Source organism: Oncorhynchus kisutch, linkage group LG30, assembly GCF_002021735.2.
Source record: "Oncorhynchus kisutch isolate 150728-3 linkage group LG30, Okis_V2, whole genome shotgun sequence".
In the NCBI taxonomy this organism is placed as follows: Eukaryota; Metazoa; Chordata; class Actinopteri; order Salmoniformes; family Salmonidae; genus Oncorhynchus; species Oncorhynchus kisutch.
This window is the reverse complement of record NC_034203.2, coordinates 11,447,724-11,462,205: the sequence shown is the minus strand read 5'-3', so window position 1 is coordinate 11,462,205 and position 14,482 is coordinate 11,447,724. Positions and strand designations below refer to the sequence as shown.

Sequence of the window (14,482 nt, the reverse complement as noted above, 5' to 3'; positions counted from 1 at the left end):
ACTACCAGAACAAGCTTATGAGCTTCTATTGTGATGGGTTGGGAACACATCTAGAATATAACAGACTGCTTTGTCTCGGCTCCGGGGAGAAAGTGTGTGTGTGTGTGTGTGTGTGCGTGAGTGCATGTGCGCTCATGTCTGTGTGTTCAGAGGGATTGTCACTATTGGGGGCTAAAGATTTCTGAAGCCAGCAGAATTCTATTATGACATGTAGGGCAGAGAGAGGCAGGCTCCAGTGGCAAACAAAACAAAGGATAAACCAACCCGTTATTAAGTCACCCTATATGGCGCTTTCCCTGAACATGTACACTGTAACTCTATAATCAACATGCATGACTGATTTACTATGAATAATAGTTATTCTCCTGAACAGCACTATTACATAGTTAAATAGAGCCATGAATAGTAGTTATTCCAATGAACAACACTATTACATAGTGAAATAGAACCATGAACAATGGTTATTCTCATGAACAACAATAAAATAATACCATGTATTGTTGCGGAATAACTCTCTGTTAACTCTGTTGTAAAACTCTGTCACAGACTACGAGAATCTTTGTAGATTGAAATGTTTCCTATCGCACCAATTTAGATTTCCCTAATCCCTACATGAACTCCACTTTGGAACGGGTTGGCGAGACATGCGGCAAGACCTGTGGCGATACTAATCTGGTCATGTTTTGGGCGAGTGTTCTGTTCTGTTGTCTGTGCGCTAGATCTCTGTCTTTGATCCGCTCATATGATTGTGCCATAATCACAGCTGGAGGGCTGCTTGGAGGCAAAGGGGTAAGACTGAGCTCAAAAGACAGAGTTACTAAAGCTCCCCCATCGTATTTTCATGTCTCTCATTTATTTAACTCACGGTCGGGGAGTGAAAATGCGAATTTTGGAATAATGGATTAGGCAATATGTCATTTAAATTTAGGCTTTTTATTATTTTATTATTTAGTTAATAAACCAGTATCAATATATTTTCTTGGAAAACTTGGGGATTTGACATGGGTAACCCTCATTGTGTGTGTGTGTGTGTGTGTGTATGTGTGTGTGTGTGTGTGTGTGTGTGTGTGTGTGTGTGTGTGTGTGTGTGTGTGTGTGTGTGTGTGTGTGTGTGTGTGTGTGTGTGTGTGTGTGTGTGTGTGTGTGTGTGTGTGTGGTGAAGGGGTCTATCCTCATATGGGATCATGGCGTGTCTGATCATCGTGACTCTGCTTGGCTGCGGCCCATTGCCCCCCAAGGAAAGACATCAATGGACACTGGCTGTGCCATCGATACCCCGGTCCCAGCGCCCTCAGGGTGGGACACCCAGAACAACAAAACGCACCACAGCCAAACTACAAAAGGCACCATAGTGAAACTACAAAATGCACCACGGCAAAAAAACAACAAAAAGCACCACAGCAAAAACGCACCAAAGCCAAACTACAAAACTGACCACAGCGAAAACGCACCACAGCCAGACTACAGTGCCATCACAAAATGCTCAACACTCCAAAACACTCCATAAAAACATTGAAAACACACCACAGAAAACTGCTGAAACTAAACAACGAATAGCAACACCACCAAATTACAGATCTTTGGCTTCAACATTGGCTTCTCTTGTCACCCACTTGAGGGTGTTTTAGCACCAACTAAAATGCTGAGTATGTTACTATAAATAACAATCCCGTGGCATATCACAACTTCCCTGAAAGGCAAAGAGCACAAAGTGAGCACAAAGTGATACAACTGAAACCAAATGCAGACAAGTGCAATATGTTAGAACTGTTAGGGATAGCACTTCTTTCTGTACAGCAGTGAAACTTTGTTAACAGATACAATGATTTGGAGGGGAGTCTACTTCTCAATAATATTCCTCGATGAGAACCTTATGAAAGTTTACGATCCACTACATAAGAAACCCTTTTGTATCGCCAACCAACAGGTAAAAAAAAAGAGGCAACACATAACAAATCATTATTAAGGATTAATTCATGATCATTATCCTTATTTAATGATGATGGATTATGTCTTCCTGGTTACAGGAAGAAAACTGTAATGATTTGTCATGCGTAATGAATGTGAAAAACAACTTATGATAGAGAACATACAGTCCAGTATTTGTTAGTGATGGGGGGGGGATTGATACAGTTATATACTGCGCTATAATTTTTATACCATATTATATCGATACTTTGACTCCAAATATCGATTTGTAAAATGTTGTTTTGTTGGTAGGTAGCGTTAACTAGCGCTACACTCTTAGAAAAGAGGGTTCCAGAATAGTTATTTGGCTGTCCCCATAGGATAAGTCTTTTTGGTTCCATGTAGAAGCCTATTGGGTTCCATGCAGAACCCTCTGTGGAAAGGGTCCTAAATGGATCCAAAAAGTGTTCTACCTAGAACCGAATAGGGTTCGTCAAAGGGTTCTCCTATGGGGACAGCCAAAGAACCATTTTAGGTTCTAGATAGCACCCTTTTTTCTAAGAGCGCAATTGGCGGTACCTGCGCCAAAACTCCAGTATTTTTCATCCTACAGCTTGTTCTCCATCTTCATCTTAAATAGTGAGCCAACATGTTTTCAGGACTTTTATTTCCATGACTGATCAAAACTCATTTTCTCATGCTCTCTCTTGTCTCTCTGCAGCAGACATACAGTGAGCAATATGTTTGGAGCATCAAATCGTGGTATCGAATTGCAATACATAATAGAATCGCAAGAATTGTGAGAATCGCAATACATATTGTATCGGCACCTAAGTATTGTGATAATATCGTATCTTGACGTCCCTGGCAATTTCCAGCCCTAGTATTTGTACAGTACACACACACACACACACAGTACAGTTGTGTCAGCAAGTAACTCATCACAACAAACAGCTTACACCACAGGACTGTACCTACCCAATGCATGAATGCCTTCGAGAGGAGGTGTTGCTATGCGCAGCTTTCCTGGGGAAGCGAGAGTCTTTGTTCATCATTGTGCCGGCTACTTCAAAGAGCCAAAGGTACCGGTGGAATTCAGAGATGCAACAGCCAGGGGATGAACAGAATGGACCGCAACATTTATGTGTCCTGTCCTGGTTGAATGTGAATGTCCAATGTCTATTGGTACTGTTCGGTTACAAACTAAACAGGGTACACCTTGTGAGAACAATCGGTCCACAAAAGCAGAACCAAGTTACACCTACTGCATCTAGCAGAGACACAAGAGGGATTCATTCAAGTTCTGCACAGTCAATAACAGGTTTTCGCGCAAATGTTAGGGACGGTTTGTGTCCATGCAATTCCCGAGAAGAAGAACATGTTATGATAAAGTAGTGCCTTCATTGAAAAGCAGAAAGCTCAACTGATCTGGTCCCTGCAGTGGGGATATGTCCTCTTTTTTTTTTTTACTGATAAAGTTCACCTAACTCTGTGTAAACACACCTAAAAAGGCAGAATGATGCCTGTTAGGAGCCCATCTCAGAAAGCATATGAGTTTACCAACGGGCCAAATCAAATCAATTTAAATTGTGGCTCATATCAGCTGTCAGCACAGGTCTGGGTCTAATTCCCTGCTTGTTTTCCGTTCTGCTCACCAGTAAGAAGCTGAGATAAACTTTTCACTTTTACTCCTCGCATTCCTAAATAGGTTAACAGCAAACTCAATCTTCCCAATAGCCAGAGGACTGACAGGGGGAGGGGTGCGGGAGTCCTCCAAATAGGGTCCAAAAGTCGCCTTAAAACAAATACTGCGCTGTTCTAGAGCCCAGAAGCTGCTTCTTTCTTTGTTCAAATAAAACCTTGAAGAAATTTATAAAAATCGAGTCAGAGAGAAAATAATCCCAACAATGCTCCCAGGAGTGTGTGGCCCCTCAACCGTCTATATCAGACTCTCCTCTCTTCTCTTCTGAAACTACTGGGACTAAACTCTGGCCTGGAACAAGAAACAACAACACTTACTCCGCCTTGGAATAACAGACAACAACACTAACTCTGCCTAGAGAGAGAGAGAGAGAGAGGGAGGGAGAGAGAGAGAGAGAGAGAGAGAGAGAGAGAGAGAGTCATAAGATGAGAAGTTGGAGCAGTCTGAATGGTGCTAGGGGCCGGTTTGTACTGCTGAAGCCTACCAGGACTCTGCTAGTGAATGGGGGAGGCAGGAGGAGAGAGGTATTTTCTAAACCCAGATGCAAGGTTCCATTGCGGTCCTCTATGGATGCCTCGTCCAGTTCCCTACAGCTGCGCTACAAGCCGCACTCATAGGACTGACCTGCTTCCAAATGAGGCAGCAGCAACTCACCCCAGTAGCTCAATAAAACGGTGTTTTTTAAAAATCCAATAGATAATGGGAGGGGGAGGTGTCATGGACATGGAGTTCTGTCTGAGTGCTTAAACTATGGAGCGGCTGCGGATCAGACTTTTCCCGGATCTTTTTTTTACGTGCACTAGTCCATAATCTTCTGCGCATGTGTTTATTCTATATGTATAGTCTGAGAACAGGCTACTCTGGCAAATGCTGCTTGTTTAACCCTTTACACTAATGGGAATTGGCCTATATGGATAGGGTTTAAAATACATGTTTCTTATAGAGGAAATATGAAACGCAAATGTGCATAACCATGGTAGCAATTGAAAGGGAGCAGGTTGTCATGCTGAAACAGCAAAGGGCCTTCCCCAAATTGTTGCCACAAAGTTGGAAGCACAGAATCGTTTAGAATGTCATTGTATGTTGTAGCATTACAATTTCCCTTCACTGGAACTAAGGGGCCTAGTCCGAACCATGAAAAACAGCCCCAGACCATTATTCCTCCTCCACCAAACTTTACAGTTAGCACTATGCATTAGGGCAGGAAGCGTTCTCCTGGCATCCGCCAAACTCAGATTTGTCATGCCAGTTGGTGAAGCTTGATTTATCACTCCAGAGAACGCGTTTCCACTGCTCCAGACTAAAATGGCAGTGAGCTTTACATCACTCTAGACGCTTGGCATCTTAGGCTTGTGTGCAGCTGCTCGGCCGTGGAAACCTATTTCATGAAGCTCCTGACGAACAGTTCTTGTGCATACATTTCTTCCAGAGGCAGTTTGGAACTCAATAGTGAGTGTTGCAACTGAGGACAGAAGATTTTTACAAGCTACACGCTACAGCTCCTAGACATTTCCACTTCACAATAACAGCACCTACAGCAGGAGCAGGGCAGAAATTTGACAAACTGACTTGTTGGAAAGGTGGCATCCTATGACGGTGTCACGTTGAAAGTCACTGAGCTCTTCAGTAAGGCCATTCTACTGCCAATGTTTGTCTATGGAGATTGCATGGCCGTGTGCTCGATATTATACACCTGTCAGCAACGGGTGTGGCAGAAATGGCCAAATCCACTAATCTGAAGGGGTGTCCACATACTTTTGTTTATATAGTGTATGTCACCTGTTAAATCCACTTCAATCAGTGTATATGAAATGGAGGAGACAGGTGAAAGAATAATTTTTAAGCCACGAGACAATTGAGACATGGATTGTGTATGTGTGCCATTCAGAGGGTGAATGGGCAAGACAAAATATTAAGTTGGGGGGTGCAACTCAATTTTAGGAAGGTCTGTTTAGTAAACTCAGCGTATATGCATAATCATCTTTCCCCTCTTCATATGCCCTTGAATGTGCCCTTGGTTGTGAGTCCTCAAGTTATTCATATGAAAACAGACTCATATTGTTTATGGTCATGCTTCCTCTGCAGCAGTAAGATAATTTTTTACATGAAACAAATATCTTCTGCTGCTGGTTTGCAGCAAAGGAGGGCAGGCATGTTGTACGGTATGTTGCATGAGGCTCCAGAGTGACTACGACATGGGTGGGCAACATACGGGATTACTGTCAAGGAAACACATCAATCCAACAGTCTGAGCATAAACCCAAAGGCAAAAATATGTATCTACAATACACAATATAGCAGCCTCTTGTGGAAATTAGAGGCATTACATTGTTTAATTGTTTGTCCAATTTCGAAAAGCGAGGGACAATTTGGATCCATAACATGATTCAAACATTGGCCCTGATGTAGTTTTTAGCGGACACTGTGCAAAGCCTTGTAAAACCAGACCCAGAGCCTTGTAAAACCAGACCCAGAGCCTTGTAAAACCAGACCCAGAGCCTTGTAAAACCAGACCCAGAGCCTTGTGAAACCAGACCCAGAGCCTTGTGAAACCAGACCCAGAGCCTTGTAAAACCAGACCCAGAGCCTTGTGAAACCAGACCCAGAGCCTTGTAAAACCAGACCCAGAGCCTTGTGAAACCAGACCCAGAGCCTTGTAAAACCAGACCCAGAGCCTTGTAAAACCACACCTAGAGCCTTGCTTTACTATAAACAGGCTACTGTTGTGTTCAAGACAACTGTCTGGTGACCTAGACAGAGAACACAAAAACCGTACCCCAAAACAAAAGGATTAACCTGAGCACAATCAGTGTAAAAGGACAAGGATGTGGGTTTTTGCACTATGTCATGTCATACAGAGGGTAAAGCAACTGCAGGAGAGTTGAACCACCTGGAGGCACTTGAAAGTGAATGCCGTTGGGGTCAGGCCTTGATACTTTACGCCAGCTAACGGCGGACAGCACTTAACAATCCTCAAGACCAGACAAAACAACAGGACTGAACAACATACAGTAAGTAGCATATGATTGAATTGTGTTGCTAATAAAACGAGCATCAATGCTATGAAAAAAGGGATGCCTCACCTGACTTTTTTCTAACAATCAACTAAAAACCAGTTTGAGGTGCAGTACTTTCATTCATCGCTCAGAAATGACGTTTAAAAAAACAACATTTTTTATACTGTGACTCACATTTATTAGGGAAGTGCCTGTCAGTCCAGCCATTTTTCTAAGGCAATCAACAAAAAGCACAATGCTTGACAGCAAAACATCACATTACACCGGAAGGAACTACTGTGGTTTCCTCCAACATGGTCTCCAACATTTCCCTCAACCTTAAACATTTATCGTCTCCTGCTCTGATAAACTTAAGCTGCCTGTGTGTACGTTTTTCCAACAGACTGCTAGTTTGTTTAATTCATCCCCTTATCCAGCCATCCTGCTATAACTCATCTCCAACAGTTTGTTTCGTTCTCGTTGTTAGGGGCACTGTACATTCTCAGGGGCTCAGGCCCTTTATAAAGCTCCGTCCCTACAGGATGGTCCCTCTTTCTAATTATAGTTTTTAAAAAGTCCACATTTCCATGAGATGGACAGATCTGAGATAAACCATAAAGATGGAGTGCCTTTCTTGGTTATTATCACACACTCACAGGCAGGACCATTAGGAGTCATGCTTAAATGCCCGAGCAAAATTATCCCACCAATAAAATGTAATAAAGTATGTATGAACCCGTAAAAAAAAAAACATCTGTTTGTTTATATGCGAATTAGAGGCTAGCCTCCACATAGGTGACAAGGTTTTGTACCATGTCAACAGTCTCAGGGTTTTTACGTTTTTTATGGTTGCTGAAATACGTTACCTTGCTTACAACAATTCAGAGACACCTCTTTAACAGTCCTGTGTGCTTACTTCTTACTTCTTGTAAAGGTGTGTGTGATGTTGAGTGCAATTTTCTCCGTTCTCCTAAACTGCACTTTGCACAAGCAACACATGGTGTATAAACTGGAAACACCCATCCCTCTGAGGCAGACACTGTCACAAACATATGAGAAAAAAACCCGGTGAGTGTTTTTTGCTGTTTGAAAAAATATGTCCTACCCGACAAAATATTTATTTCGCTCCTAAGCAAATAAGGTCAAGTGCTCTTTAATCGGCCCGGCTGCTTCGTCTCTTCAACACAAACACAGTAAATATTTGATTTGCATCAATATCATGGGTTATGACTTGTGGGAATGGCGTAACAGGTTCATTAAACGAATCCTACCAATAGGCTTAGTCAGAGAAGGGCTTGAAAAGCGTCCCTATCAGGCAGCTGTCCTCATGAAGTCCTACTAGAATGAGCGTGGCTCTGCCTTTTCACGGGACGTCACGCATCACATTGCTTTCTAGTATCCGAGCAGAAGAGTTGACGAACTGCCGCGTATGACAAAAAGCCACCTAGTCAAGAAACACATTTGTACTTGACAACGCAGAAGAACTTGAGTATACTGTATGACTCCACTTCAAAGAGAGTCTTAAACTTAGGCCTAACCAGGTTATTGGAGGAGAGATTGACTTAATCACTACTTGTTTTTGTAAGAAGTGTTGACATGCTGAATGTACAGAGATGTCCGTTTAAACTACTAGCACACAGCTCGGACACCCATGCATACCTCACAAGACAAGTCCCTTCACAGTCCCCAAGTCAAGAACAGACTATGGGAGGCGAACAGTACTACATAGAGCCATAACTACATGGAACTCTGTTCCACATCAGGTAACTGATGCAAGCAGTAGAATCAGATTTTAAAAAACGGATGAAAATACACCTTATGGAACAGCAGAGACTGTGAAGAGACACACACAGGTATAGACACACATACGCACTCTACACACATGTACACATGGATTTGTATTGTAGGTATGTGTTGTTAGAGTAGTGGACTGAAGGAACACAATGTGTTTGGTAAAGTGTTGTGAAATGTAATGTCATGTAATATTTAAAATGGTATATAACTGCCTTAATAATAACTGCCAAATACAAGTAAAAATGAAAGATGAAAAGTTTGTCATCAGTGAGCCCATGTTCAAGGACTGTATATTGAACTACAAATAAAACTCCGGTCACACAATTGTAACACTTCTTCAGTAAATGTATATAGTATGTTGTAGGCTTAATGCAAATGTACATAATTGGCCTATATTTCTTTCACCTCAGCAGAGCACCCAATGAATAAGTATTTGGCAGACCAACCAAAAACTTACTAAATTCAAATTTAGTAATTTTTTTTTAACCTTTATTTAACTAGGCAAGTCAGTTAAGAACAAATTCTTATTTACAATGACAGCGTAACCCGGCCAAACCCTAACCCGGACGACGATGGGCCAATTGTGCACCGCCCTTTTGGACTACCAATCACTGCCGGTTGTGACACAGTCTGGAATCAAACCAGCGTCTGTAATGAGACGTCTCTAGCACTGAGATGCAGTGCCTTCGACTGATGCGCCACTCAGGAGTCCTACTTGAAGAATATCATGGTCACCTAATCTAATTTGTTTTGTCAGTCCACAAGAGAAACCAGGACACGTGTGCAGATTAAAGAGGGGATGAGATTTTAAAAATTAAACAAGCAAAATCCAGAGAACAAATAATTTATACTCCATAATATTGAGTGTAAATCTGTTTATTACAACAACTCTAGTGTATGAAGAGGACCTTGTAAAAACCATTTCATAAAAGCTCCTAACTTTAAAGAATCCATAATGTTTTTTTTTCAAATCAACAGTTACTATGTGCAAAACACAACAAAGAAACAAGGCTCCGACTAATTTAGACCACCTCGGGCCAGAGGAAATTCTGCTCATACACAACAAAGGCATCTATTCAAGCACAGCACAAGTCAGTACTTTCAAAAGTAATTGTTAGCTGCAGTATAAAAAACCCTCACTGCTGGCTTAAACTTCAGATCACCTTTAGAAAGGGTCTAGAAGATTTTTCTTCTACCACCTTTGAAAGTTTGCTCTCGAAACACAACAGGGTAGTCACACAACCCTGAGGGACCCCAAGCTCAGATTAAACAGGCATGGAACACAAGGAGGTCTCTACCTGGGAGTGTGGGCCAGAGTGAAGCGCCTCTGTAGACTAATGCTCCGGTTCATCAGCAGCTTCCTGAAGAGCAGCGGGGAGTTTCGGGGTGACCCACGCGGGGAGTCACGGGGGGACATCTTGGGGGATGTGCCTGGCGATCTGGGCTTGAGTTGGATGACCGGAAGCCTGCTGACCGACACCTCCTCAGACTGTTCTTCGGACCGCTCCTCCTCAGAGCTCTCAGGGCACGCTTCACTTATGGCGTCAGTCATTTTCACTCAGTTGTTTGATCCTGGTTCCCCCTGTCCCTTCGTCCAGGTAGCCTAGAGATTAAGCGTTGGGCCAAAAGGTTACTGGTTCAAATCCCTGAGCTGACTCAGTGAAAAATCTGTCAATGTGCCCTTGAGCAAGGTACTTAACACAAATTGCTCCTGTAAGTTGTTCTGGATAAAAAATGTCTGCTAAATTACTAAAATGCAAAAAATGGAAATGTCCTGGCTTGGTTATGCTGTCCTGGTGAATCTGATCAACCTTGAAGCTTGGCTGTTCTAATCCTCCTCTCACAAAACTGACTGGTCAGCGCAGAGGCCAGTAAAACCTGGATTTATCGCTCCATTAGTCAGGGATACAACTAATACTGACTCTAGAAAGTGCTCTGATAAGAGCACCTGAAAAAGCTAGACAGCGCTCTATCTGACCCTGTCCTTTATTTGAAAACAGCCCTGTCTCTCTCCAAAGATCATAGTCGTGGTTAATGGACTCAAACATTAGCGCAGTGCAATCCCTCCCCTGCCTGCCCAGGCTTTTGTTTACATAACTGCTAGGCCTTCCCTCCCTCCCTCCCTCCCGACTAAATATGGACGTCTGATTTACAGTGAACGAGAGGCATGACAGATCACCCCCTCCCCCTCCCCTTGCCAGAGCATAGCACTGGTCCACTTCAAACTATGCTCCATAATAACTTCCTCTCTCAATTTCTCTGAGTATAAACATTAACCCTGCTCAACTTAACATTACTCTGGTCTAAGTCCCAGCGCTATTGCTATCCATTTTGCCTTTCACATGCTCACAAGTCTACCAGGAAAAGTCACATGAAGGGCCCGCGACTATAAAAAAGTCAGGGTAGATAGAATTATAAAGAGCATGGGCCCTGTCACGATGGCTCTCTCTATCTGGGACTAGGGTACTCGCTTCCCTGAGGGGCTTTGTTTATCAGGAGGAAAAGAGAAAAGGTTTTCCTGCGATCTTACGACTTGCAGCTGAGCACCGCGCACCCCAGAATAACCTAGGAGTCAGAACATCTGACGCAGGAGGAACCTATGACAGCCAGCCGGGTAGAGGCTAAGACAGTGTTGCCTTTTAAAAACAGGCTCTTTTGGTTCTCTCGCAACTGTCAATGAGTGTCCTTATTAAAGAACACCAATCCTTAACAATGGGATGGTGGTGAAAAGAGCTACTCGGCCCCTTTAGGAGAGACCGACACACCACTTTCTTACAGCCACAGACAACCATCTCAGGGTAAATGATTAAATGTCTGAACCAACCTGCTGTTCTAAAGTTATTTCGTAAACTTTTACATTTGTTTTTAGCTGAAGTTGATTTTGTCTTGCAATTCAGACAATGCTAAAGTGGGCACAAATTAACCCAATTTTTGGGGAGGATAATCAACGCTAATATTAGCCAGTGAAAGCATCATTTTGGGTTGCAGTCACCCCTGGCCCCTGGACTACTTCCAAGAAAATATAATAACAATGTTATATTTGGGCAAACTATCCCTTTAAACACAGCTGGTTTTCAGTGTTAACCAGACCAAAATGACCTGACCATATACAGGGATATTAGCAGGACATGCATGGTGGCATATTTTTGCTTTCGATAGAAAGCAGCATCTTGTAATGTTTCCCATGAGAACATGCATGAGGACGATGACTGGAGATCTCAGCAGTTAGGTCAACATAAAGGCTATACATAGCCACAATCCATACAGTTAAGAGAAATGCACAGTGCCAACTGTTAAGAGTACTACACTCTTAACGCCCAGTTCTAAAGGTTTGACGTTAACAGGATTGATCAAGTTTTGTTTAGATTCCATTGAACTACATACTAGTTTGAGAGTTTATCGTAGCTACCAACCCAGTCACTTCAATTCCCCTGGCACTGCATCAAAACTGCACTCGCAACTTAACATGCAAGCACATGGCCGTCTCGCCAGACAATATGGCCACAGTGAGAAGCATATAAAGACTGTGAGGCATTGTTGTCAATGCTGAGTGTTTTTAATGTTTTGTATACTCAGTGTATATTATTATTATTTTTATTTTTATTTTGGGGCTTTGGGGGCCTCCTAGTGGCCTGGGGCCCTAAGTGACCACTTATGTCGCTTATGCCTGGAGCTGGCCCTGTAATTTACATTTAATTTCTGTAGTTGCAGTTGCAGAGCTGTTATAGATCATTATTGGGAAAATGGCGTTCCATTGAATGAGGAAGTCATGTCAAGAATGAAGTTGATATTTCTATAGCTTGTTCATACCAGACCTTCAACAGAGCCAAACAATGTCCTTAATTATTCAGTAGGGCTCTTTCCTATGCATATTGCATCCAATAATATGCTATCGGGAGTCAGCAAGGACTTGTATTAGGACCATTTTACTATTTCAAAGTATCAAAATATTGTAATTTATTTTTTAGGTTGAGGCAAGCATAGCACAAAAGATATAGAAAGCACTACTCCAACTAAGAGGATCTAAACATCTAAATATAGCCCCCCTTCATCTGCTACCTTTCCCACTCACTCTGCACCACACCACAGGGAGAAGAGGGTTGGAAAGCCCCAGCATTCCAAACAAATAACCAGACTACGAAAGACCTATGAGGAAAGAGGTATAAATTGGTTTGGAATTGGGCCCAAGAGCAAAAAAAACCAAAAAACATTTCACTTACTGAAGAGCCCTGGAAAAGCTGCCGGTGATGGTTTCCAGGCTCCTAGTGAACTGGAGGCCAAGCGAGGAGGACTTGGAGACGGGCTGTGCTTGTTCTGCCCTCTTTCTGACGTCCTGGGGGGAGTGTCAGCGGGACAGCAGGGGGAGTTGCAGTCTCCCAGAGAAGAGGCTTTTGACAGTACAGGGGAGGTCACATTAGAACACTAGCAGTGGCCACCTAAGGCCTGAGATTGCGACTCTGTGGACAAAACTTATATCTGACTGTTTGTTAACATTTTTGGGGTTGTTTGGTTTGTCCACCTGTCAAGCTCAGTATGCCTACATCACAATGCCAACATTTAATATACGTTATAATGACCGTCTCAGACACTCAAATGAAATCTCTTAATTAAACGGTTTTCCATTTTCAAACGGTGCCACAATATAACAATAACAAAAAATACAAAATGTTTTATATACCAAAAAACCTTCAAACCAAATGTAATTCCTTTACTCCGCTATTTGGAAATAAACCTAACAAATCTATAGAATCAAACACAAGACATTAAATGTCTGTATGTTGTACTTAATTTGAAGACTGGGAGAACGATGACAATAGTAGATAAGAAACTCTAAATTGGTCTACAAAGACTTTGGTGTTTTCATGAGAATGTTGGAAATGTGATGAAATCTTCAAATCTTCAAAGCCATCTAAGCTCTGTTTCTTGGAAATGGGCTCTGTTCCTTTGCCTGGCTACCTGCCAACCTGCCAACCTGGTCTCAGAGCATTTAGTATTATTCTGTATGTACATTTGAAGTCCCTCCATTGCGTATGATATGTTACAAATTACAATTCTTATATGTTACGAATTTGCGAAAATCATGATATGTTACAAATTCCAATATGTTGTGGCTAACAATAGCTAGGTGACTATTTGACTAATGCTAACGTTAGCTAGCTGGCTAGCGCTAGCTAGGCTAGGAGTTAGGGGTTAGGACCCCAAGGGGTGCATGTTTTGTTTTTTGCCCTAACACTACACAGCTGATTCAAATGATCAAAGCTGGATGATTAGTTGATTATTTTAATCAGCTGTGTAAAAAAACTAAAACGTGCACCCCTTGGGGTCCCGAGGACTGTTTGGGAAACCCTGGGTTATAGTTAAGGTTAGGGTTAATGTTAGGAGTTAGGTTACATGGTTAAATGGTTAAGGTTAGGGTTAGGGTTAACTGAAAGGGTTACAGTTAGGGTTAGGGTTAGGGGAAGGAGAAGGGTTAGCTTACATGCTAAGTAGTTGCAAAGTTGCTCATCAGCTAAAATGCTCAAGTTGTCCGACCAACCACCCTCCTTCGTTTTTGTCTTAAGTAAGCTACTGTCTTATGTAACCATACCAAACGTGACATATCATACTAATTAGAAAGTACCGAATTTACATGTATTATGTTACGTCTTGTCTGTGAGACCAGGCTGCAACCACCCAGACTCCTTGTTATGGCACGACCACTGACAGCACTGGAAGAATTACATGCCGCGTTCAAAACAATTGGGTACTCGGGAACTCGGAACTGGGAAATCTCCTACTTCCGACCTCAGTGAGTTCACGTCAACTGAGAACTCTGAAAAAACGAGCTCTGACTAAAAAAAATGTTTTGAACAGTAATCCAACTGGAGCGCCGACCTTTCAACCTGACGATCACTGACGTCATGATTTGATCTCAGGTTTTTTTTCAGAGTTCCCAGTTGTCTTGAAAGCACCATTAGTGTGAGTCATCTGGCTGTTCCTGGGACTGTATCACCTTTAGCACAATTTTCCAGGTCACTGTTTTGAAACTAGGTCTGTCTTTCAGGCCATCTCTTAATAAAGCTTCAGAGGGTTGAAGCAAACA

At 42.4% G+C, this 14,482-nt stretch overlaps 1 protein-coding gene across 6 annotated transcripts in view; it reads right to left on the bottom strand.

The window, feature by feature from the left end:
• The window catches only part of pde4ca (phosphodiesterase 4C, cAMP-specific a), a 64,873-nt gene extending 52,164 nt beyond the window's left edge, over window positions 1-12,709 (bottom strand). For 3 of the 6 annotated variants that reach the window (XM_031809948.1, XM_031809949.1, XM_031809950.1), the window contains exon 1: window positions 9,699-10,433. In XM_031809948.1, the coding sequence (XP_031665808.1) occupies window positions 9,699-9,952 (254 nt within the window). In that variant the 5' untranslated portion in view covers window positions 9,953-10,433. Of the gene's footprint in view, window positions 1-2,886; window positions 3,907-9,698; window positions 10,435-12,620 lie in introns of those variants that run through there. The other 3 variants (XM_031809946.1, XM_031809947.1, XM_031809953.1) reach the window with 3 other exon arrangements.
• Window positions 12,710-14,482: the final 1,773 nt, after the last annotated feature.